At 57.9% G+C, this 24,880-nt stretch overlaps 8 protein-coding genes across 8 annotated transcripts in view; 6 read left to right on the top strand and 2 right to left on the bottom strand.

The window, feature by feature from the left end:
• Positions 1-255: 255 nt before the first annotated feature.
• PSEUBRA_000477 (Nuclear condensin complex subunit 3, C-terminal domain protein) lies at positions 256-3,351 on the top strand (the record flags this gene model as incomplete). The annotated part of the gene is made up of 1 exon (XM_016436081.1): positions 256-3,351. One exon carries the CDS (start codon positions 256-258, stop codon positions 3,349-3,351), a length of 3,096 nt encoding a protein of 1,031 aa, XP_016295060.1.
• Positions 3,352-3,560: 209 nt separating this feature from the next.
• Positions 3,561-4,484, bottom strand: PSEUBRA_000476 (Siroheme biosynthesis protein Met8, C-terminal; the record flags this gene model as incomplete). The annotated part of the gene is made up of 1 exon (XM_016436069.1): positions 3,561-4,484. The coding sequence occupies one exon, from the start codon at positions 4,482-4,484 to the stop codon at positions 3,561-3,563; it is 924 nt and encodes a 307-aa protein (XP_016295059.1).
• Positions 4,485-5,061: 577 nt separating this feature from the next.
• On the top strand, positions 5,062-9,684 carry PSEUBRA_000475 (Tetratricopeptide repeat; the record flags this gene model as incomplete). The annotated part of the gene is made up of 1 exon (XM_016436082.1): positions 5,062-9,684. The coding sequence occupies one exon, from the start codon at positions 5,062-5,064 to the stop codon at positions 9,682-9,684; it is 4,623 nt and encodes a 1,540-aa protein (XP_016295058.1).
• Positions 9,685-9,818: 134 nt separating this feature from the next.
• On the bottom strand, positions 9,819-13,007 carry PSEUBRA_000474 (Protein of unknown function DUF3468; the record flags this gene model as incomplete). Its single annotated transcript, XM_016436077.2, has 1 exon — positions 9,819-13,007. The coding sequence occupies one exon, from the start codon at positions 13,005-13,007 to the stop codon at positions 9,819-9,821; it is 3,189 nt and encodes a 1,062-aa protein (XP_016295057.2).
• Positions 13,008-13,850: 843 nt separating this feature from the next.
• PSEUBRA_000473 (Mitochondrial substrate/solute carrier) lies at positions 13,851-14,933 on the top strand (the record flags this gene model as incomplete). The annotated part of the gene is made up of 1 exon (XM_016436092.1): positions 13,851-14,933. The coding sequence occupies one exon, from the start codon at positions 13,851-13,853 to the stop codon at positions 14,931-14,933; it is 1,083 nt and encodes a 360-aa protein (XP_016295056.1).
• Positions 14,934-15,277: 344 nt separating this feature from the next.
• On the top strand, positions 15,278-18,643 carry PSEUBRA_000472 (GPI ethanolamine phosphate transferase 1, C-terminal; the record flags this gene model as incomplete). The annotated part of the gene is made up of 1 exon (XM_016436094.2): positions 15,278-18,643. The coding sequence occupies one exon, from the start codon at positions 15,278-15,280 to the stop codon at positions 18,641-18,643; it is 3,366 nt and encodes a 1,121-aa protein (XP_016295054.2).
• Positions 18,644-21,747: 3,104 nt separating this feature from the next.
• Positions 21,748-23,802, top strand: PSEUBRA_000471 (uncharacterized protein; the record flags this gene model as incomplete). Its single annotated transcript, XM_016436090.2, has 1 exon — positions 21,748-23,802. The coding sequence occupies one exon, from the start codon at positions 21,748-21,750 to the stop codon at positions 23,800-23,802; it is 2,055 nt and encodes a 684-aa protein (XP_016295053.2).
• A 533-nt stretch (positions 23,803-24,335) lies between these two features.
• Positions 24,336-24,880, top strand: part of PSEUBRA_000470 (Phosphatidylinositol 3-/4-kinase, catalytic domain protein) — a gene marked incomplete at both ends in the record, with an annotated part of 2,895 nt that continues 2,350 nt past the window's right edge. The window contains one exon of the mRNA XM_016436083.1: positions 24,336-24,880. This exon is cut by the window's right edge and continues 2,350 nt beyond it. Coding sequence (XP_016295052.1) covers positions 24,336-24,880 — 545 coding nt within the window.

The raw sequence follows: 24,880 nt of genomic DNA, 5'->3' as shown, positions 1-24,880 counted from the left end.
ACTCAAGTGGAGGCACGTGACCTGTTCTGGCCTCGACACGCCTCAGCCAAACAACTCGAAAAAAGACCAACACAACTGCGCAAAATATCGCACTGCACCCTGAAGCCACCGCAGCCGGACGCGTCGCAGAGCTTTGAGGCTCAGCTCAAGTCTATCCCTGGCTAACCAACCCTTCCAAGGCTGAATGAACCGTTACCACCACCACCAGCATCAATCTCGACAGCTCATCACTTCCATTGCGCCTCATCCGCCAGCATGCCCGTCGCGGTATTGTCGAGATCATCCGCCTCGGGTCGTTCTTCCCGCGTGGCAGCTCCCAAGCCGCGCAAGGAGGTCACCGATCCTGCTCTCATCGCCTTGCATGGGTCCATCCCGCCTATCTTCCAGCAGGCTCAGCATAGTCTTGCCACCCACAGAAAGAACGTCGTATCTCTTTATCGCATCCACCAAAAGGTCGCCGCCATCACTGAACACGCATCCGACGGTCGTGTGAGACCCATCGGCGAGAAAGCATTCAACGAAGTTTTTGTCGGCTGTCTCGACCGTGTTCTGCCTATCAAGAAGGGTGTTCCCAATGCAGACCGCGTCTGCAAGTTCGTCGCCGCTTACGTTGCCTATGCACAGGAGCAATTCCGCCTTCAGGCGCGCGCAGACAAGGCCGAGGATGGCGAAGACGGGGACGATGACGAGGAAGAGGAGGATACTACAGCGACCCGCTTCGCCTCGCTTCTCCTCAAGCATCTCCTCAAGGGCTCTGTTGCCAAGAACAAGAACGTCAGATACCGATGCTGCGGCTGCATCGCCTTGTTCATCAACGGACTCGAAGACATCGAGGAGAATTTGTTCCTCACGCTCAAGTCCTTCATGCTCGAGCGCGCCAGAGACAAGGAATCCATCGTCCGTGTACAGGCTGTCATCGCCTTGACCAAGCTTCAAACCAACGAGGACGATGACGATGAGGAATCAGAGGAGATCAAGCAGGCACTCATCGAGACCCTCCGCTTCGATCCAAGCCACGAAGTTCGCAGGGCGGCTCTCAACAATCTCACTGCCAACAAGGAGTCCACTCCTCTACTTTTGGAGCGTCTACGAGACGTCGATCCCATCAATCGCCGCTGTGTTTACCTCGGCAGCTTCGCCGGCATTCTCAAGACGCAGATGCAGGCACTTCAGGGCCCGGGCGCCGCTCAAGCTGGGCCTTCCCGTCTTGGTCTCGACATCGACTCTGCGGGCGAGGTCATTCGCGTTGGTATGGGCGAACGAGAGCCCAGTGTCAAGCGCGCCGCTCAGAAACTCGTCAATGCCTGGTTCGACGCATGCGGAGGCGATCTGGTCGTCTTCCTCAACCAATTCGATGTCGTCGGCTCCAAGCACATCGAGACGGCGCTGCTCACTATCTTTGAGAGCCGTCCGGCGCTCGTGGCTCAGGTCACGTTTGACGCCGACGAGTTCTGGGCCAATCTGTCGCCTTCCACCGCTTTCTTGGCTCGTGTCTTCATCGACCACTTCAAACGCACCAAGAACGACCGTCGGCTGGAGGAGTGTCTGCCTGTGGTCACCGCCCTGGCATTCCGCATCCAGAAGGAATACAGTGAGCTCACACAGCTCCTCCAGCAGTACAATGCTATCGCCAACAGCGCCCTCATCCCCGAAGACGAGGCCGAGATCGCGCTCTTCACCATCCGCAACAAGACATTCGTCGTCTCACAGCTGCTCGGCATCGGTCTTGCATCCGACTACGGCGACGAGGCCGGCCGCAACAAGATGTTTGGTCTGGTGCGGGAGATGATCTCCGACATCGAGCTCCCCGAGGACCTGGTCCCCGCTTGTCTAGATGTTCTGCTCAAGCTGACCACGCAAAAGGACTTCATGCGCATCATTGTCGAGATCGTGCTGGACCTTGGCGATGAGGACGATGCCGATGCCGATGACCTTGACGAGACCGAGATCGACGACACGATGAGCGTCGACGGCTCTCAGCTCGCCCGCAAGAAGTCACGCAAGTCTATTCGAAGCAAGGAGACCTCGTCGCCGGCACACGACGCACTTGCTATCGAGCATCGATGCCTGACCATCGTCCGAGCCATGTTGGAACGAGTCGTTGGTGCCCTGCAGGAGAACACTGCCTTCCACGGTCTCATTCCGCAGCTGATTGCTCCCGCCGTCCGATCCAAGGAGACCCCCGTGCGCGAGCTCGGACTCATGTGTCTGGCCCTCTGCTGCCTGCTCGACCGCAAGCTTGCGCTCGACTCATTCCCGCTCTTCATCGACCAAGTTCAACGTGCTGACGGTCCGATCAAGCTGCGCGCTGTGCAGGCCGTCTTTGACTTGCTCATCAACCACACCATCCCATACCTCTGCTCTCGCAACCCGGCAGGCGAGGAGATGGCCCGACGTCAGATCATCTCGTATCTTCTCAGTCTGCTCGAGGATGAGGACCCCACCATTCAGAGTGCTGCCTGCGAGGGCATGGCCAAGCTCATGCTAACGGGTATGGTGGACGACGACGAAGCGCTCAAGAGCCTGGTGCTGATCTACATGTCTCCCGAGACCATGGCAAATCAGGAGCTGCGACAATGCCTCTCGTACTTCTTGCCCGTGTACTGCGGGTCTTCGAGTCGAAACCAGCGACACTTGCAACGAGTATTCCTATCTGTGTTACAGGTGCTGACCGAGGTGTACGAGGAGAAGGACGAGGATCAGGAGATGGTGACGCCCACGCAGGTCGGTCTGCAGCTCTTGGATTGGACTGATCCCGACAAGGTCATGATGAGGCCAGGGCAGGTGCGCGACGAGAACGTCCACGTGGATGTGGCCATCGAGCTGATCAAGGCCATGTACACGATTGAGGACACCAAGGACTGCAAGGATCGCAAGGTCATGTGCCAGCTGCTAGGCAAGGTCTTCCTGCCCGAAGAGCTCGACGATGCCAAGGTGCAGGAAGTTCTCATCCTGCTCACGGGCCTACACGAGCTCAACGACATCACCGACACTGTGACCAAGAATGCGCTGGGCCGATTCGAGGCCGCCTTCGCCAAGGCCTACACCGCGCAGGTGGAAGCTGGTCTTGACGGTCTTGACCTGGAGTCGACTCCTGCATTTGACAGCGTCAAGGCCTTCTTCGATGCGATCCAAGTCGACGTAGAGGAGGTCATCCAGGCGTACGCTCATTCACCGATCAAGGTGGCTTCCAAGACAAGCCGCAAGTCGACCTCGAAGGGCGTATCTTCGGCTCGGTCGTCGGAGGCCGCGTCGAGCAAGAAGAGCAAGAAGCGTCGGGATGACAGTGACGAGGAAGAGGAAGATGAGGACGAGGACAACGAGGAGGAGGAAGAGGAGGATGACGAGTGAAGCAGTGTATCGTATGGACTCTTCAGTGTACTGTTTCCCCTGTCACAGGATCGCAATTCGTCATGATGTGTCTTGCAGCTCTGCGTGGCAAGACTTTGTGTGTAGCGCAGTAGCTCCAGCTTCAGCCCCGGTGCTCTTCGTAAGACCCTGAGCGAGCTGAGAAGTGTCAATCATAGTACATAACCCAAGAATAAGAATACAAAGCTACACTACGCCGATCGCTGGAACCCTCTCGACAAGAACACAGCCGACGTCACCGCCGCGCCCAACAGCAACCCTGTGAAGCCAGTCAGGTAAGGACTTGGATATCCAACCACGGGACACGTCCCAAAGAGCGCCTTCTTCATCCTGACATCGCTTGGCAAGAACGGCAATCCGCCCTTGACCTCCTTATAGCTTGGCACGTAGCCTGACTCCCAGCCGTCGAGGATCTTCTTCATATCCGCCTCGTTCATGGTGCAGATCTCGTCGAGGTTCCACTTTTCGCAGACCTCGATCATCCAACGCATCCTCCTTGCGCCGATCTCCGGGTTTGGCGCGCGCTTCCTTAGCATGCCTCTGAGCTTTCCGACATTCGTAATGGCCTGACCGACGTTTTTGGGAATAGCAGCTTGGATCTTCTGCCTTGTCTGCGAGGCGATCTTGGGACCCTGACCTCCCGTGGAGACCATGACCTGCAGTGGGCCATTGCGGATGAGCGAGCCAAAGTAGAAGTCGCACTCCGGCGGCACGTCTGCTACGTTAACCGGAATGCGTCGATCACGGCATTCGTAGCAGACCTTCTTGGACAGCTCAATGTCGTCGATCGCAGTGAGCACCATGTCGTACTGATCGAGGATTTCGGGATGGGCCGGGTCGTACATGCCGTCGATGTAGTTGGAGACGACTTTCTCGGTGAAGATCCGATAGCGCATCTCGTCGCACAGACCGGAAGAGGGACACATGACGTCGAGAATGGCATCTGCATCGAGGACGTTGACGAGTCGCCCGGCTGCAACGGGCCCACCACCCACGATGAGCACCTTCTTGCCCTTGAGCTGCCAGGCTATCAACAGGCCACCGCCAGGACAGAGGCGCGGGTATTTGTCGGCTTCATTCGCTACGTCCTCCTTGGAAGGGTTCCTCGATGTCATCGTTGCGTGTGTGTGAGAGAGATGCAGAGGGGTGTCGGTGAAGGGAGGTGGAAGATGTGTCGAGGCCGCGAAGGTGGACAACCTTATCTTTGGCCGAAAAATGGAATTGGCATGAATTTGTGGTCTTGGCCAGCTTAGCTGAAATGCATCGAGCTGCAGCTGGCTACATCACGTGATTGAACATCGAGCATCAACTTGCACCACTTTCACTGCACTCTCACATGCTCTGTAGCTCTCGCTGTAGCCTCAATCCAGCCTGAAGGATCTTCAGGACTTGGGATTCCCTTCAAGAAGTGCAAGATACCTATAAAAGCAAGAACAGCAAAGCGGATAAGGTCGATGATGAAAGTGCGGAACGCGGATGTGACCGTCTCAAAGTGGAGGAATTAAGTCGCCGTTCTTCCTCAGAAGAAATCACGACAGAACTGAGCAGCACTTCCCACTTACCTTTCTCCATCACATTGCATTCATCTCCTCTTCGGCTCGGCGGCATTGTCTCGACCTCACAGCTTCATTCAAGGCTCTGCAGGCACACAGACGCGCATCGGTGCGGGTGGGTCGAAATCACTTCGTCGGCATGTCATCAGCATACGCAAAGCAGAAGCTCAAGCAGTCGCGCGATGCTTTGGCTAAGAAGGACTGGTTCGCGGCGGCAGAAGCTGCCAACAGCGTGCTCGAGCAGGAGGGCGACAATTATAACGCAAACGTCTTCCTCGGTCTCGCCCTGTTGAACCAGGAAAAGTTCGACGAGTCCGAAGCGGCCTACCTCAAAGCCACGCGCGATCATCCGACACAGCTGCTGGCGTGGCAGGGACTGCAAAAGTTCTACGACCAGCGCAAGAGCTGGGACAAGCTCCGCGATGTGCTTTATAAGCTCATGGATCTATACAACGACGCAGGGGATGCGACAAAGTGCGCAGAGGCCTTTCAGCGATTGTTGGCGTTAGAGAGGGAAGAGGGCGGACGCAGGCGCGTCATCGATACGCTCTCGCTGCTGCTCCACGACTCCAAGTACCATGACCTACTATCGACGCTAGAGGTACCGGACCAGACACAACCGGAAAAGTCGACCACCTTCGAAACACAGATGGCTATTCACGTCAAGAGTCTTGAAACGCTACTGGAGCTCATCGACCTGTCGCAAAAATGGGAGGCCGACACAATACAAAAGGAGTCGGACAAGCGCAGAATGCGTCTCGACGGAGCCAACAAGGGCAAGGAGGCTCTTACGAACCAAGTACGCCTCGAGGTGTACTCGGACTCGCGGCTGCCAGGCCTCTACGAGTCGGTCCTGTCGCATCCCAAAGCAGAGGACGAGCTTCGCATCGAAGTCGAGGCCAAATTGCTCCGTCATCGCTTCGCTTTGCTCAACTCGTACCCACCGAAGCAGCTGGCAAGAGAATCAGCTCCTACAGGCACAGCAGCCGTCGATCGCAAAGTGCAGGAGAAGCAGGAGCAGGCCGAGCAAGAACAGGAAGAATCGAAACGCAGTCTGCGGGACGAGATCCTCAAGCTCGCCAACGGCATGGTCATCATTGGTTTGCCGGACGAACTGGCATGGGAAATCGATCTCGAATGGACACCCGTCCTCTCACTGGCAGACCTGCGACTGGAACAGGTCCGCAAATTCATCAACCTCTTCCCACGATCAGGCCGCACCAAAGCGTTCCGCTCCTACCTGCTGCTCATCAAGGACGAGCAGTATCTGCACGAGATCAAAGAAGAGGAGAAGCGCGCCGACGTAGAGATCGAACTACCAAAGTCACAGGACGATCTGCTCAACCTCGCCATCGACGGTCTCGAGGAATGCCCCAATTCGGTGCTTGCGCATCGCATCGCGGCCGCGCTGTATCTTCTCGATCGAGACTTCCAGTCCGCATCCGAAGTGGCGACCTCTGCGCTTCACGTCGTTGATCGCATCGAGTCGGACACCGCCGTCGATCTCGCTCAGTCTCGCATCGGCATCAACAAAACCCTCCTGTCAGCTCTGACGCACCTCCATCCACCACAGCACCACGCCAGAGCCTCTCGTCTAGTCGACAGCGCCCTCGAAGCAGACCCCTCCGACATCGACACTCTTCTTGCAAAAGCATACATCGAGCAGGCTGCCTTCCGCTGGGACTCGGCGCGCACCCTCTTCGAGCGCGTCCGAACCATCTCCGCCACCCAAGACCCCGCCTCGTACAAGAATCGCGTCGAACGCATTCTCTCGCTCAGCACCGATCCTTCCCAAGAAGCAAGGATTGAAACCGCCTGGTGCGACGTCAACACCAACAACCTCGAGTCCGCCAAAACAGAGATGGAAGCCATCCTCTCCCGCATCGATCCGATCTCGTACGAGGGTGCCACGGCGGAGCTGCGCGCCAAGCTGTGGTGGCGACTCGGCCGATGTCTCTGGCTGATGGGTGGAGAGTATCGGTCCGACCCCGCGCATGCTTTCACGGCGTTCATTACGGCGCTCAAGCGCAACCCGGCGTTCGCGCCGGCATACACGTCGCTCGGGTTCTACTACGAAGACGTGCTCCAACCGGCCGATCTGGTGCGCTCGAGCAAGTGCTTCCAAAAAGCGTTCGAGCTGGACGCGCGAGAGGACGAGGCGGCGCGACGGCTCGCGGTGGGTTTTGCCGAGGAGCAAGAGTGGGACTTGGTCGAAGTGGTTGCGCGTCGAACGATCGAGGGTGAAGGTGGTGCGGACGCTATTGGTGGTGGGACGTCTGCAGCGGTGCATGCTTCAAGAAGGCATCTGTCGCGCAACGCATGGGCCTGGAAAGCCATCGGCAACGTCGAGGTCGCCAAGAAGCGGTTCGAGGAGGCGATTTTGGCGTTTCAGATTGCGTTGCGTGCCGAGCCGAAAGATCAGGTCTCGTGGCAGAGGCTCGGTCAGGCGTACGCGTTGGCGGGGAGACATGTCGCTGCGCTAAAGTGCTTTGCCAAGTGTCTCGAGCTGGTTCAGGCTGCGGGTGATGCAGAGGACGACGGCTGGCAGGCCAAATACAGCATCGGCGACGTGCATCTCGAGCTAGGTAACTTCGGCACTGCCATTGACACTTTCAGCGAGATCCTCGCCAGCCATCCGGACGAACTCGGCGTCAGGGTGGCGTTGAGCAACGCATTCCTCCTCTCATCCCGTCAGGAGCTGGTTACGGGCTACACGGAGCGCGCGGAGATCTCGGCGATCAGCGCGATCCGCGAAGCAGCACACGCACTGCTCACGCACGACAAGCACCTCCGTTCGGCATGGAAGGTCGTCGCAGACGCCGTGTTCCATCTGTCCAAATTCGGTAGTCTTCATCGATCCACCGCGCTACTGTCATCCGATGGAGGCGGGGAGCTCTCTCCCCTGCTCAAGCTGGCCAACGATCTGGAGACGGATGCAAAGCTCCCCTCGATCAGCGTCGTCACCTACCCCAAGCTCTCCCTCCCCTCCGCCGACGTGACGCCGTTCACCATTCTCCAACTCAGCGTGTGGCTATACAAGCTGCGGGTAGTGCTCAACGCGTCCGACGATGCAGTGGCGGGCAGCGCATGGGCCGACCTCTCCGTCGCCCTCTACCGACTCTCCCTTTCGCTCCTCGATCCTTCCAACCACACTCATCTCACCGCACCTGCATTGGCACCGCTAGTGGACCACGCAAAGTCCACCAGCGACGCAGCGCGCCTCAGCGCAATCGGCTGCATCAAGCAAGCCCTACGCCACACTCCCGGTGACGAATCCTACTGGCTCCTGTTGGGCAATCTCACCTTCACCTCCTCCGCCAGTCTCGCGCAGCACTGCTTCATCCGCGCCATCGAATCCACACCCAAAAGTCCGATCGGCTGGACGCATCTCGGTTTGCTCTATCTGCATCACGGGGACGCAGAGTTGGCGAATGAGAGCTTTATAAAAGCCCAAACGGCTGATCCGGAATACGGGGCTGCGTGGGTGGGGCAGGCGTTGGTTGCGCGTCACTTTGGGGACGTCAAGATGAGCAGAGGGTTGTTGGAGCATGCTGTTTCGCTAACCGATGGAAGTTTGAGCGAGGCCGGCCTAGCGCTGGGCCAGGCGGTGCTAGCCGAGCTTGGGGTAGGGGAAACCACCCTGAGTGGAGCGAGCTTCGCTCTGGGGAGATGCGTGGAGGGTGCACCAGGGGATGCGAGCGTGCTGCACCTCAGTGCGATGTTGTGCGAACGACTGGGGCAGACGGATCTGGCCAGCGAGCGGGTGGAATTGGCAGCGAGGGTGTTGGAGGAGAGGTATGAGAAGACGGAGGTGATGGAGGTGGCACAGCAGTATGCGGTGGCGGAGGGCAATTTGGGGCGGATTCGACTGGGGAGGGGCGATTGCGAGGGGGCCAAGGGGGCGTTTGAGGCGGCGATCGGGCTGTTGGATGGCGAGATGGATGGCGATGGGGGATTGGCACCCGAGGCGGTAAGGGCGGCGAAGATGGGTGCGCAGCTTGGGCTGGCGCTTGCACACCACTTCACCGGCCAGCCCGATGCGGCGCTGGCGAGCGTGCGGGAGGCACTCGACACGGCAACCGGCAGCGCTGCGGAACTGGACCTCACGCTGCACCTTGCCAAGCTGCTGTTCGCCAACTCAGGCACGGGGGCGGTGGAGGAGGTGAAAGAAGCCCTGTTCGCCAACATTCAGGGGAAGACAGTGCACGTGCCGTCCATTCTGGCGCTTGCCGTTCTTGGCCTTGCCAGTGGCGATGCGGATCTGCTAGATGCCGCGCAGTCGGAGTTGGAGTCGCTGCAACAGAGCGGAGACGCGGGCGGGGAGGTGGATAGTGTCGTGCGGCTGTTGGTCGCGATCAAGACGCTCGGCGGGGGCGCAGGCGGCGTGGAGGCGCTGGAGCTCATCCACGGGACCATCCAGAGCGCGATCGGAAGAAGGGACAGTCCACGCTCAGTGTTCAATCTCCACCTCGCGTACCTCAGCCACGCCCTACACGTCGTCGAGAAGGAAGGAAAGGAGGTGTTGGAGGAGGAGAGGAAGGGTCAGGTGCTGGCATACGCGAATTTGACCCAGGACCTCTTTGACACGTACGCAGGTGCTTGGCCGGAGGTCGAGAAGGGTAGAGCGAGGTTGGGCGTCCTGCTGGCGAGGATGAGAGGCGTGTTCGGGGATGAGATGGGTGGTGACGGGAAGAGGAAGGGTGGGGCATTGGTCGAGCTGGCCATTGTGGACGCGCCGTGGGTGCTCATGGCTAGCGCGTAAGATCAATCATCCCGGTCACACCATGTTGTCATCGCTGTACGAAGATTCAACGCATTCAAACAAAAGCTGCTTCACATTCACTGCGTCGACCGACTGCATCGCAGATGAAATTGACATTCGAGGAAAGAACGCTATCAAAAGGCAAAGATAACGCTCCTCCCACTGCCCTTGACAAAGTCGAACCAATCCACAGTATGCCCAGTCGAGTCCATCTTGGCCCAGTAGTCCCTCACCACCTGGATGTTGTCCCTGTTCGCCCTCTCCAGCCCCAAACTCTCGAGATGGTGGATGCAGAACTGCCGGTCGGCGCGCGTCAGCGCCACAGTGCAACACAAGAACCACACGGTGCACATCTCCCAGCTGGCCACATCGAGCCACATTTGGAACGGACCCGGTCCGGCGGTGTCGTCTTCGTTGGCGGCTGATTGGAGCAAGGCGGGATCGTCTTCGTCTATGCCAAAGGTGGCGTTGATGACGGGATCGGGGTGGTTGGCATCGCGGACATCGTTGGTGGGGTCGGAGGCGCGCAGGCCGCCGACGTAGTTCGGCGGGGCGGGACGGTGCGAGGTCGCGCTGCCGGAATTGCGACCGGCTGCGAGGGGCGCGTCGGTGAAGATGGGTGCGATGGGCGAGAAGCTTTGGATCTTCATCATCTTTGCCAAACGAATGATCTCGTGCAAGATGTTCTGCAGTTCCGGATGCAGCGGGCCCCGACGGTGCACGGCTTGCAGGAGATACAGCCGCGCGGTCTGACGCCAGATCTCTTGCAGCGCAAAGGCTCGAACACGCAACGACGAAGAGGTGTTGGGGTCGGTCCAGGGCGGCAGAGACATGACCTTGCGTTCGATCTCGCGTGACCTTTCGGCTACTTCGGTCTCTGAAGGGCGACTCGGCTGGGCCACCGTGCTGCTGATCGGACCCCAGACATCCGCAGACAGGTCCGAGATCAGCTTGAAGCACGTCAGCAGCTCCAACGAGACAAGCGAGATCCTGCCGAAGAACGGCTCGTCCTTGCTCGTCGAGGCATCCTCGCCACCTGCCTGGTTGCTAGTGCGTCGAAGCCTCGATAGCTGGGCAGGTTTGCGCTTGGACACGTCCCGAGTAGTGACGTGCGTCCGTTTGCCTCGGTCCGAGACCGTGTCGAGCACGTCCGTGTAGACAGCTGTCAGCAGCATGATTGATACAAACGAGCCCTTCTTTTCTTCTTCCGCTGCATGATCCATGTCAATGCCTTCACGCTGCATGACCTTGCCCAGCTCCTGGGTGAGCTGACGAGCCCTCTCGGCGCCGGCAAAACAGAGACACGCCCAGCGCAAGTTGATGATGGCGCACAGCTCCTGGTCCAGCGTCAAGTCCTCTCTACTGCGCTCGAGTTCGGCTTTGGCTATGTCGAACCACAGCTCGACGGTAGGCTCTTCCACTATCTGGCCCTTGAACGCGTCACGTGACGGATTTTCCATCTCTTGGATCTTGTCCTCGACGGTGGACAGCTTGCCCGTCAGAGTGCGCGCGGGTGGAAGTGGAGATCGTCCATTGGGATCACTTCGACGAGAGAAGCTGGTGGCTCCGTAGCGCTCCGCACTGACCTTGCCCTGAGCGGACAAGTAGGACCTGTCACCACTGCGTCGACGCTCGATGGTGCTGATCTCTTCTTCGGGCTCGTCGTCTTCGTCATCGGCGTCATCGTCGTCGTCCATGCGCGAGTGAGTCATGTCTTCGTCGTTCGAGTCCTCTGCGACATCGGAACGGATGGACTGCGAGTCGTCATCGTCGTCGTCGTCCTCGTCGCCCGGGAACATATCGACGATAGTTTGAGACATGCCTTCTCCGGACGGTTGTGCAGCAGCTTTGCCGTTGTGTACAGTGTCGGTGGCGAGGGTGGTCCAGTTGGGCGCTGCATTCTTGGCCTGCTGAGCTGGCGGTTTTGGATTGGCTTTTTGCGAGTCTGCTTTGACGCGCTGCACCAGTTCGTGATACGACAAGCAGACGACCACGACGGATGCTCGACATGCTTTGCTGGAACGAATGACGCTCATCAGGTGGTCCACGGCGGCCTGCCGCTTCTTATTGGAGAGAAGCATGAGCGTGGCATGCCAGAAGCGCTCGTAAATGGGACTGTACTTGCTGAGGAGCGAGTCGATGGCGTCTGAGTCGAGGAGCTTGCGGTAGCGGCTTGAGGTCCGTCCAGGTGTGGGCGCTTTACCTTGGCCGGTTTTGGACTGTGCTGAAGCAGGGGTTTCACTGCTAGGTCCAGCAGCTCTCGTTTGGGAAGCAGAGGATGACGCTGTTGGCTCGCCGTTCTTGCTCTGTGCGCCTGGTGCCGATGTGGCCACGTGCGATGGCTCTTGGGTGGACATGGGTGCGTTGTGTGTTTCGAGAGGAGACGACGAGTAGCCAGCCGCGGAGGGAGTGGGGTTCGAGGTTTGCGGTGCTGTGGCGCCGCCATCTGTACCGACCAGAGGACCGGTGAGGCTCATGAGTTCGCTGACAAAGTCGTCGAGCATGATGTTGTCCATGCTGTTGGTGTATCCTTGATTCCATTGGCTGGAACCTGGCGCAGATGGGACTGCACCGGCATTGCTGTTGAGCATGTTCAAGATGGCATTCATGTCGACGGAATTCGTCGGGGCTGACGCATTGGCGGTTTGGTTCGCGATTGTGGCAGCGGCAATGGCTGGATCGACCGCACCGTTGGTGGAGCCTGACGGCCAAATATTGGGCCGATTATATCGAACCGCCGATCGGTTCAAGACGGTGTTGTTTTGGCTCATCCATGCTAGCTGGTTGGCGATGGCGGGGTTCTGCAGGCTGGGGAAAGTGGCAACATTGGGAAGCTGTTGCTGCGGAGCTTGCTGCAAAGAAAAGTGAGCCGATGCGTTCCAAGACTGTGTTGGATCCAAGATGGAAGCATACGCGTTGGCCGATGCGTCGAAGGTGTTGGAGCCTAGCGGAGCAGCCGAAGTGGTTGTTGCTGCGGATGACACATCAGCGTGATGAGCATTGCTGGCAGCACCGACACCGCGCGCAGCTCGAGAGGAAGTGTCGGCTGCTCCGGAAGTGGGATAAGGAGACGGACGTTGTCGCTGCTGCTGCGGCGTAGCTCTTTGCGGCGTAGCGTTCGAACTGAGCTCGCAGTGGATACCACGGTCAGCACATCGATTGCAGGATGTTGCGCCGTTGTGACGAATGCGAAAGTCCTCGTCACACTTCTTGCGGCGCTGCTTGCAGGTGATGCATCCGCTGCGTGATCGTACCTCGCCAGGCTTCCTCGTGCGCGGAGCAGGAGGCGAGCTTGGCCCCGCTGTGTCGTGGCCTTGCGCCATGGCTGTGTTCTCCAATGCCTGCTTCGCGGCGGGACTCGACGCCGAGCAATACGGTACTCAGGTCTGAGAGTGGTGAATGCTCGGTGCTGAGCAGGTTGCGACTGTGATACAGTATTTTGAAGATGATGGACGACGTTTGAGCACTTGGTACACCAGAATTGAGTTGACTCAGGGCACTGAAAGAAGCGTCTTGACCGGGCTGTGCGTTGGTGAGTGAAGGACCCTGGCTCATCTTCGCAACACCCCCCGACGCGTTGAGTTCTTGAAGACATTCGAATCGGATCATATCTTTGGCCAAATCGGCAGATTCAACTCGATAAGGTTTCGTGATTTCCGAGGAGAAGCCGGCAACGCGCTTTTTTGGCTTGTGCGGCGAGACGCATGCACGCACAGCAACGTCATCCATCAACGGCAAAGGGTTTCCGGCGGTGGCCGTGAGTCGAAAACCCTACCTGCGCTTAGAGTCTGTTGGTGGTTTCGAAATTTTGGCCCATTCCACGGTACGATACCGGGACAGATGTCCCGAATTGTCATGACATTGCGGTAGTGTGCCTGATCTGCTCAGAGACGTAAGATGCGTGACGTGAAGAGGCGAAGAACCAATGTGCCGATACGTCAGACGTGCAGCTCCAATCCTGGTGTCGCTTCACTGTTCCCGCCTTTTGACTTCGCATCAGGAAGAGTTGGACTTATCCGACTGGATGCAGTCACGGTCAGACCCTCGTTCATATATGTAAACTTCAGAGTTCGTTCTTCTTCTCTTCCTCTCTTCGTCGCACCTCTCCGTCAATCTCGCCCACACACCAAGTGAGCACTGTCAGCTCACAGCGGCTCCACTTCGAGATGGCAACTACTACCACCGCTGGGTCGCGAGACTCTTCGCAGCCTCCTATCTCCAACGACGAGGCTCTCCGTCGCCTTGGTATGAAGGGCGGCGACTCTTCATCCAAGCCCGCCTCGTCCTCGAAAGGCGGCTACAAGATGGCTCCAGGTGCCCTCACTCCTGCTTTCGGTCTCGGCGACTATGCGCGCTTCTTCGCTTCGGGTGCTCTCTGCGCTACAATCACTCACGGTGCCATGACCCCCATCGATGTGGTCAAGACGCGAATTCAACTCGAGCCAAAGGGCTCCAAAGAGACCATGGTGTCCATGGGTCGCAAGATCATCTCGTCCGAAGGTCCTGCAGGTCTCTTGACCGGCTTTGGTCCTACTGCTGTCGGCTACCTCATCCAAGGTGGTGCGAAGTTTGCCGGTTACGAGTTCTTCAAGAAGAAGGGTGTCGATTGGGCTGGTAGCGACGAGGCCGCTTCGCAATATCGTCAGGTCATCTACCTCGGTGGTGCCTCTGCTGCTGAAGTGATTGCGACCACACTTCTCACACCGCTGGAAGCTGCCCGCATTCGTCTCGTCTCGGAACGTGGCTACGCAAAGGGTCTGGTCGGTGCCATTACTCGCATGGCTGGTGAGGAAGGTCTCGCTGGCTTCTATGCAGGATACGCTCCCATCCTCTGCAAGCAGGTCCCTTACGCCATCGGCCAGTTCGTCACCAACGAGTGGGCTCACACCATGGTCGACTCCACCATCTCGAAAGAGGAGCGCGAAAAGTACGGCAAGGCGGGCGAGGTCACCATCCAGCTCGGTTGCGGTATGGTAGCCGGTGTGGCTGCTGCTGTGCTCTCTCACCCTGCTGACACTCTACTCAGCAAGATCAACAAGGGCGGAGGAGGAAAGGGCAGCGCCATGACCAAGCTCGTTCGTCTGGCCGGCGAGACGGGACCCGTCGGTATCTGGGCCGGTCTGGGTACCAGGGTGCTGATGACCGCCTTCCTCGTCTCAGGACAGTTCTTGCTGTACGCACAGATCGGCCAGATGATTGGCAAACCTCCTGGTATCGAAATCCGTTCCGAGACCGAGAAGCAGCAGTAGCGATAGAGCGCTTAGAATTGGTGTCCGGCCTATGTATTTGTACCTCAGTTTGCAACAAGTATCTTCTCATGACCATGCGTGTGTGTCGTTCATCTCTGACTGGTGATGCAGGTTGGTGACGGCGACGGAAATTTTGGCTCAGGGTCCAAGCATGCAGCTCCAAGAAGAATTCGCTCGGCCAAGTTCAAGCGTGCGCACAGTCCGTGACACAAGCTTGGAACCTCGTCCGTGCTCAGGGCACTCCAGTCCACTCACCACTACCACCATCAACGACCGCTTAGCGAGGCGCAGTCTCAAGTGTCCAGACTTGTGCTCACTCAGAGCGAAGTAGCCGCGCAGCTGATATGAGCCAGGGGGCAGCTGGCACAACGCCCGCAGCTTCCAACTCGTCTAGCTCATCCAGTCGCAATGCGGTGACGGCAGCAGGCTCGTCCGGGGGCAAAAGGCACAAGAAGGTCTCGTCAGTCCGCTTCTTGCTTCTCAACCTGCTGTTTCATGTCGTCTACATCTCTGCCATCTTCGATATCTACTTTACTTCGCCAGTGGTACATCCCGAACCGCGCTTCAGTGTCAAGGGTACCGTACATTCCGAGAGCAGCACAGACCATCTGGAACCTCCGGCGGAGCGTCTTGTACTCATCGTCGGTGATGGCTTGCGTGCCGATATTCTTCTCAAGAAGCACACCGCGCAACTCTTGCCAGCATGGTCAGTGACGCGGGATGCTGCCTACAGTCAAGATGGTGTGATGGGCTCATGGGTCTCTTTCGCAAAGGACCCTCTTCGACAACCGTATCCGTATCCTCTGGCGCTCGAGTCCAACAAATCAACTCAAGGGATGGGCTTGATAGCTGGTAAGATCCCGCATGCAGCCTTTGCAGCACCTTTCCTGCGCAGCGTAGCTCAAAGTCGAGGCGTATGGGGCCTTAGCCATACTCGAGTGCCCACTGAAAGCCGACCCGGGCATGTCGCGATGATCGCTGGCATGTACGAGGACGTCAGTGCCGTTTTGAAAGGGTGGAAGCTCAATCCGATCGCCTTCGACTCGCTGCTCAACCAATCGAGTCACTCATTCGCCTTCGGCTCTCCAGACATCGTGCCCATGTTTGCCGTCGGTGCAGCATCAGACCGCGTAGACATGTCGACCTACCACGAAGACGACGAGGACTTCACCAAAGATGCCTCGCACCTGGACCTGTGGGTCCTAGATCGGTTCAAAGAGCTTCTTGGTAAGGCCAAAGACAACAAGGAGCTCGATGCAAAGATGCGCAGTCCAGGCACCGTCTTCTTTCTGCACTTGCTTGGTCTCGATACCACCGGCCACACCTACCGGCCTTTCTCTCAAGAATACGTTGGCAACACGATTGTGGTCGATGCTATCGCTCGCGAGGTCGAGCGACTGGTAGACGACTTTTATGGAAGAGACGGCAAAACTGCCTTTGTCTTTACAGCAGACCACGGCATGAGCGTCAAGGGCAACCACGGCGACGGTGATCCTGACAACACGCGTACTCCCCTTGTCGCGTGGGGGGCTGGAGTTCGTCGACCTCGGTCAGCGAACCAGACACAGGTCCAAGCGTCAAGAGCAGCGGCAGAGGACGATGCATACTTTGCCGACTGGCACCTGGACGATGTTGTGCGCGCTGACGTGGACCAAGCCGACATCACGCCGCTCATGGCCACGCTGCTAGGCATTCCTGTTCCAGCCAACTCGGAGGGCCGTCTGCGCCTCGACCTGCTCGGCCTCCCTGACGAGCATAAAGCTCGCGCTCTGCTTGCAAATGCACAGCAAGTGCTCGAGACCTATCGAGTCAAGCACAACTCCCGAGCCAGAAGAATGGTACGATACACTCCCTTCGCGCCTCTGTCACAGCACATCGATGAAGCTCGCCCGGGCGAGACGAGAGTCGGCCAGATCCAAGAGCACATCGAGAAAGGTGACTTCGAAATGGCTGTGAGGATGAGCAATGCGCTCATAGACGATGCCGTCGAAGGGGCACACTATTTGCAAACGTACGACTGGCTTTTGCTCTGCTCGATCGTAACATTGGGCTACCTCGGCTCGATGGTCCACGCCTTTTCTTACTTGCTTCGGAATCACATGCTGCCCGAAGAGGTAGTCGATCGAATTGCCGCTCCCACTCTTCCAAATGCTAAGTCATGGCCAAGCTTGCTCAAGATAGCTGTCGCGCCCGTCTCAGGAGCCGTGTTTGCCCTTTTCGCGGCGCAAGAGATGCCTTTCTCGTACTATCTCTATGCAGCATTAGCCTTCTTCTTCTGGGGCCGCATCATCGACGAGCTTCCCCTCTTTTCGGCTGCAATCCGCTACATGTCCCGGGTAGAGGGAGGCTTCTCTGCAGTCAAGACGGTATTCATGCTGGTATCCAGCTTGGCGATTCTTGAGCTGATGGCGGTCGGCTATCTGCATCGAGCAGCTTGGTTTATCGGATTCCTGTTGATAGGCTTCGCTTGGCCAGCTTTCACACTGACTGCCGACTTCAAGTCGGACAACGAGGGACTCATTTTGGTCTGGGGTCTGTCTTGTCTAGCGACTGGTCTATTTACAATCGGCGATGTCAACAAGGAGGAAAGCATCTTACTGCTGATGCTCAGCGCTGGAGCGTTTCTTGCCGCCGGGCTCCTCGTTCTTTCGCGTCCTCAACTCTTCTTTCCAAGAGGAAGCGGTGTCGCTGCTACAGCAAAACTTCCTCACGACACGACTCGTCAAAACGAGAGGCAAGCCGTCGCCGACGAAGCATGCTCGCTCCATCTCAACCACACCCTTCGAACCATTCGCGTGCAATTGGTAGTGCTGGTTGTCACTGCCGTCACGACCGCCGTCTCTGCGCGATCGCTCCAACTCAAGCGAGGCCTGCCCTTTGCAACGCAAGCTCTGGCCTGGATCTGTCTCGCGATCAGCCTCGTCTTTCCCTTTGCCTACGGATTTCGACAGGCGATACTGGTGAAGGGTGACAAGAGCGAATCATCGAGAAGAGTGGTCAGGCAGTCGAGCAGCCAACGATTGGCGATTGTGATCTTCGCCTTTGCTCCCGTATTTGTTCTGCTTTCGCTTCGGGACGAAGTGCTTTTCTTTGGGTGCTACACTGTCACTCTGCTGGTGTGGGCAAAGATGGAAGGCTCGCTACACGAGCAGCAATTCGAAGGCAGAACTCAGCAGTCTGGCAGGGCAAGAAGGCTGCTGCAGCTGCGCGAGCTTCGAGTGAGCCTCTTCTACCTCTTCTTCCTTCACGTCGGGTTTTTCGGCACGGGCAATGTGGCGTCGATTTCGTCGTTCTATCTCTCACCCGTCTATCGGCTGGTCCCGATCTTCAACCCATTCCTCATGGCGACACTGCTGCTGCTCAAGATCCTCGTTCCCTTCCTCATCCTCAACGCAGTCTTTTCGCTGTTGGCGACGACCCCTCCGCTTCCGTCCACCGCAACGACATCCAAGATGTCGATCGAGCGAGGATTCAAGCTGTGTGGAGAGACAGCTCCTGGAGGGCTGGGTCTCGATTCGGCGCTGAGCTTGGTGTTCGGAGCGGGCATCGCAGCAGACGTGCTCGCTCTCAATTTCTTGTTCGCGGTCAAGAGCGAGGGGAGCTGGCTCGAGATTGGGCAGACCATCACACATTTTGTCATGGCCAACCTGTTGCAGATCTTCATGCTTGCTCTGGCAGCCGCGAGCTCAGCAATTATTGGTCACTCCTAAGCTTTGTAATCTTCTGCCTTTCGTGCGAACTCAATAGACGACCCACTTCATAACGTGTCCTCATTCACTCCTTGAGCGGAACAGACTTGATGTGGGCTGAGTCGAGCTGCGCTTCCTGAACGTGATTCTGTCAGAAGGCTGATCAGAGCGTGGGAAAGAACCTTATTCGTCGTGGACAGGCCGTCTCGATGAATTGCGCAAAGTCACGTCGGAAGTCGGAGGAGCACTTTGCACGGCGAGAAAGCCAGATTTTGGGCTTCGCGTCTCAGACCCTGGCTGGCTGCTGCTGCTGCTGCTGCTGCTGCTGCTGCGCGAAATCTGTTTTGAGCTCATGAACGCTCAAACGGGAATGCATACATCAGACCCTGCGCTTTCGCTTTCCCTCCTTCCTTCCGCTCGTCTTACACCGATCCCTTTCCTTCCGCCCCTCCCTATCTCCATCAACACACCTCTCCGCGTTACCGATCTCACCCAATCTACGCTTGAGCCTCCAGCCGATCGCAGGCGATCCGGTCTTGACTTAACACCCTGATCGGCCTTTCGACTCGGCTTGATCGTACCTGCTCCTCCACGACCTCGGCATTACTTCCCTGGTAGCGAGCTCACCCGCGAACTTCCTCCCGCTGCTCTTCGCCGTCTCTCTCATAGCCGCCGCTCGACTGGATGTATGCTGCGGTGTGGTATGCCTATGGTCTGAGATCCTCCACATTGGCACGCTGGACGCCATCGCCCTTTCGAGTCACATTCTCGCCCCTCCTCCATCAGCGTCTACAGGCAACGGGCGACGCATGCACGAAGTGGAAACTTCGCTCTACTGCAGAACCCGCGCGATATCTGGAACCGCTTCTGTTTGCCAGTGCATATAGCGAAGCACACGCCTCATACTCAGCAACATGCCTGCCCCCTGCGTGGCACTCGATAGCACCGATGAGGATGAGGACATCAAGCCTCTCCGCTCTCTCAACGTCAAATCTCGGCCAACACCAAATTCCGACTCCGAATTTGATCAGCTTGAATCAGATGCCGAGGACGAGCTGGTAGAGACGCCATCCTACTTCACACGATCTAGTGCTCGAAACCCTCGACCGGAGGCGGTAGGCGACGGCTCCCGAGCTAAGAGGAACGAGGAGATCAAGAGGCGTGACGAAAAGAAGAGACGCAAAAGGGAGAAGGCAAAAGAGGAGAAGCGCAAGCGCAGGAAGGCCGAGAAGAAGGCGGCCACCATCGCTGCCAGTCAGAATGGAGATCGAAATGGTCACTCTCGACCCGGAGACGCACTCGCTACCAGCCCATCGTCAAGCACCATCTACGACCGGAATGGCACACAAAAATCTCAGGCTGTAGACGTCGTCGAAATAGCAGACGACGACGATGCACCTCTGCCTTCGCTCACTGTCCAGCCCGCACTTCAAGACCAGGCTCAAGTATCTCGTGCTCCTCAGCCGCAGCCAATGAGCGAGGATGAGGTCGAGCTTATCGCAACGCAACCCTCCGCCGAGCTTCCAACCTCAGCTACCTCAGCAACCACCAGATCAAGCTCGGTACCCATCTTGACCGACTCTACTCAGCACGAAGCCCCTTCTCAGCGCGCTGCCTCAGTCATCCCTCAAAGTACCAGCAATGCGTCTGGCAGTGCTGCCGCCCCTATCCAGTTTGCCTCGTCAGATGCGCCTTTTCAACCACCCTCCGCAGCTCAGCAAGACGATCTCCTGAGCTCGGACGTCAGCTCTGTCGTTGTCACCGACTCGGACGAGTTCGATTCTCAAGAAGAATTTTACACCAGTTCCGAGGGGTCTCTTCATGGCTCGGACAGCGAGGAAGGGCTCGGGCATTGGAATGAGTACGATCAGGAGCATTGGCAAGGTTCGACCGCGCATCTCGATGATGCTTACGATGGAAATTTCGTTGTTCGGGCGGTTCTCCGCCATCGGAAGAATCCGAGACGAGGCTTCCTCCAGTACCGCACTGTCTGGCGGGGTTATCCGCCTTACTCGAGCACCTGGGAGCAGGAAAGCAATTTCAACCAGGCGAAGACCATCAGTGACTACTGGAAGCGCCAAGGTGGACGACCAGCCGATGCCATCGAAGACCCTTTTGATCATAGCGCCCATGACTCCGACACGGACGTCGCTGTCAATCGTCGTCCACGACAGCGCGCACACGAGGCCAAGAAGAAAAAGCGTCTCGACATTCGCCGCGATCGAGTCCAGCTAAAACAGTACGAACGGTCGCTCAACGAAGAGACAAGAGCAAGAGAAGCGCGACGAGAGGAGCGCTTCGCACAGATCCGACGTGAGAGGCGATTGACGCTCGAGACGACGCGTCTTCAGGAGAAAGGATCCAGTCGAGGCCAACAAAGGCGTCTCGAAAAGTTGGCGCAGAAGAAATGGCAGCGCTCTGCGGGTGCCGCTGGCTCCCACGCTGCTGGACCGTCTCGGCACAATGCGACGCGGACCGACCGCAACTTGGCCGACATCTCCATGAAGGCTCGCGCAGGTGCATCTGGTACCATCGCTGCTCGGACTCGCGTGTCGCAGCTCAACGACAGCATTCCGGAGGACGACGAGAACCAGATCGTCTTCCGTCGCTCCGCACCCAATTATCCCGGGCTCAGCACATCCATGGCACCGATCCGCGATCGTCCCGGAATGGGCTATGGTCCAGTGCGATCCAGTGGGATACCGTCATCCTCGTCGATCGCAGGGCCGAGTACTGCAACGACCAGTCAAGCACCTGCCCCACGCCCTCCGCCCGGAAGCTACAAAGGTGCGCATCGGCGCGGACCCAAGGTTCAAATGAAGCAAGATTTCGGAAATTTCCTGAATCGTCTGCACGGCGGTGGCGGAGGTGGCAGCGGTGCTAGGCCGGGAGCGATGAACTCGAGTACCGCGCCACCTTTGCAAGCTCCCACAGACAGCAACGGCCGATCGATCTCAACAACCGCTCGAAGGCCTTCGGAAGTGAAAAAGCCGAACCTGCTCGTTCTCAAACCCGTCGAAAATTTCCAGGGCGGTAGCCGTCCGGCACCTTCAGCTCCGGCCGCTCATGCTGACAGCTCCGCCTCGTCTGATGCAGCCGATAACGATGCTTTTGATATTCCAGAAATGAGCGCAGTGCGTAGCCAGTTCAACCCTCGACAACCAGTTCCGGAGGGCGAGGAACAGCTCAATCGAGACAGACAAGCGTCGGGCCCTTCGTCAACCGCAAGAGACGCTGCTCTCAAGCCCAAGCAAGTCAGCTTCGCGCAATCGGGACCGTCGCAACCAGCCGTGGCTCGTAGTCCGGTCGAGGACCCTCGACTCCGCCCTGCAACTGCTGTGACCAGTTCTCAACACGATCCTGCAGCGTCTTGGTCACCAGCGCATGAAGATGGTCAGTGGTCGCCACAAGATTCCGGCTACTTCACCACGGAGACAGCCTCGAACGGCGGTCGCTCTCCTGTGCCTCCGTCACCTGCCGTCCGATCCCCGCTGCACGGAGGAACCGCCAGTCGAGGCCCCAAAGTCCATCAGTCACGGGTGCAACGACGTCTGATTTGGAACGGTTGGTTCGAGTTCGACGTTGGGCACAACCATATCGAGACGGAGGGCGCGCTGTTTGCCCCTGAGCGGCTCTCGGCTGATCGCGTCCAGGCACTGGGTCTGACGAGCTCTGGCAGCACTGTCTGCTTCAACCATTACATGCCATTTGCTCATCTTCGCGATGTTCTCGCTGGGCAATCCATGAAAGCTGATGACGTCTTGCTGCTCCATGCACATGGTCTCGGAGCGCCTCAAGCCCGATCCTCGGTGGATCAGCTTTCCGAACAGCTGAAGGCCCTCGACGTCGCGCTGTTTGCCTGTGCGGACGAAGCCGCCGTCATGGGCGAAGCTTCCGGGCTCAAAGATTACCTCGTCGCATTTTCGAGCAAGTACACGGCCGACCACATCAAGGGAGTGCCCCCTTCGCTCGCGGACGCTATTGGGCAACCATACACAATTTGTGTGGTCCCACTGCAGCTGGACCACCACCCAGCTCCATCATCCCAGATCTCCTTCGATCCGCTTCCGCGCCTCGATTCGAATGTCGATAGCGTACTTGACGCCGCCATCGGCAAGAACTTCGGTGATGATTTCCACGTCACTAGTCACGACGTTCGCAAGATCAGGTTGGCGGCACAACGCTATGGAGTCACGAAGAAGGTCTACAAGGACATGCGCAGCAAGTACAATGTGATCTTTCAGGGCGTCAATCCTCTTGCTTACGAGAGGATCATGATCTACTCCATGGCGCGCATCTTCGAAGGCGGCGCCCGCCTCGGTTTGGACCCGGAGAAGGACGCCAAACTCTGGAAAGACACCCAGCGTGGTACCAACATCTTCGTGCGCCGAGCCGCGTTCCAGCAGATGCTTTCCAGCGATCAGACCACCGACGACCCGCGGGTACCCTCGCTAGCTCCTGTCTTGCGCCGCATGAAGCGTCATCCGCTCTGCAATTTCTTCTTGTTTGGATTCTCGTCTGTCGATCCGGATGAGCGTATCTGCGAATTCTTCCCAGGTCGCTCCGGCTTGGTCACATTCACCTTCACGACCATCTTGGCCGACCTTCTACGATCCAGCATGGCAAGTCCGGAGCAGGATCCGCTGGACAAGGAAGAAGGGCAACTCACGCAGACCGACAAGACGCCGCCGGACTCGATTCTCTGCAATGCAGCTTTCCATCTAGCAGACCACTGGAAAGTCCGAATCCACCCGTGGGTCCGAACCTGTTTCAAGCTTCTTGCCGATCATCTCGAGCCCGTGTGCCGAGCTCTAGATCTGATCGGCGAGGATCAGGAGTTTCCGATCGAGCTCATGCTCGAATTGGATGCGAAGCTCGAGACGCTCTACACATCTGCGCTATGCGAGGAGTGGTCGGTCGACGACATCAGTGGCCTGCCGTTTGACGAGCCGACCGAGGTACCCGACGAGCCTGCAGAGCTGGTGAAGCGCGTTGATGATGAGGTGCTCGCCACCCTGCGCAAGGCTCAGATGGCAAGTTCGCGCGATACGCGTTTCCACGTGCTGGTTTCGCAGGGAGAGGAGATGTCGGAGAAGCAACTGGCAGGGATCGAGAAGATCTCTTTGAACGAATTCGGCGCAGACAAGTGTCGGGAGCTGGCAAGGCTGCCAGGCAACTGAAGCACCGGCGCTTTGTATCGATGTAGCTCCCACGCAATTTGTACGACCGGGTGTATGATATTCGATTCGACCGTATGTCACCTTCTCCGCTAGCTCTGCTTGTTTCATGAGTGATGTCCTTTTCGAACAGGGCGTTGATCGTTTGTTGCGTGTGGAAGACGTTCGAGTCGAGTTGCGTTGTTGGCGAGACATGTTGGACCCTGAAATGCAGCGCACGCGGTTTTGCGCGCACAGACTCACGCTTCGGTCTCGAATCAGATCACCTTCACTCCACCATCCTCCTCGACAGAGTCATCAGACAGACGCCTCGCACTGACAACTAGCCGAAGTTGGCGCGATCTGTCGTCCCTCAGCGGAGAAATCACCAGCCTCCCGTGGTAGCTGGCGCAATGCTTTGGATGCACCGGTCGTAGAATCGTTCATCCTCACCAACACGTCGACGGCTCCCATCGACAGGGACGAGGTCGTCGGATGCACACACATCACGGTCCGTGCATTGATCTCTGAGCTGGACAGCAAGATCACCCAGCGCAATGGATCGCGACTTCTACTCCTTCATCCGGCTGTCGGACCTCAGCCTCAATCTCACCTTCCGCATCTCATCGCTTCAAGGCCGACTCGACCGTTTGACGCGGACACAGCTGCTTGATAAGCCGGAAAGCCGACACTGGGGCGCTCAACACTCTCAGTTTCCGGACCTCATCGTCGAGTGCCGTCTCTTCTCGGACAATAAGCCGCTCAGCATCCCGGTCAAAACAGCATACAAGCCCTTCCGCAACAATCATCAGTGGAACGAATGGATCACAATACCCTACAAGCTGTGCGACCTGCCACTTGGCGCTCAGCTAACGTTTACGATCTACGACGTCGCCTCGAGTCGAGCCTCGCGCATCATCGGCGGCACAACGCTGCCGCTGTTCAGCAAGAAGGGCACGCTCAAGTCGGCCCAGCATCGATTGTTCGTGTGGAAGGGAGTCAAGGCGGATGGAAGCAACGAGACGGCAACGCCGAGCAAGGTCGGCGAGATGAAGGATGAGATGGGCAGGCTGGAGAAGCTCATCAAGCGTCACGAGCGCGG

The sequence above is a fragment of the Kalmanozyma brasiliensis genome, assembly GCF_000497045.1.
Source record: "Kalmanozyma brasiliensis GHG001 unplaced genomic scaffold PSEUBRA_SCAF1, whole genome shotgun sequence".
Classification (NCBI taxonomy): domain Eukaryota; kingdom Fungi; phylum Basidiomycota; class Ustilaginomycetes; order Ustilaginales; genus Kalmanozyma; species Kalmanozyma brasiliensis.
Note: the sequence above shows the minus strand (reverse complement) of the source record. Positions and strands in the feature narration are given on the sequence as shown.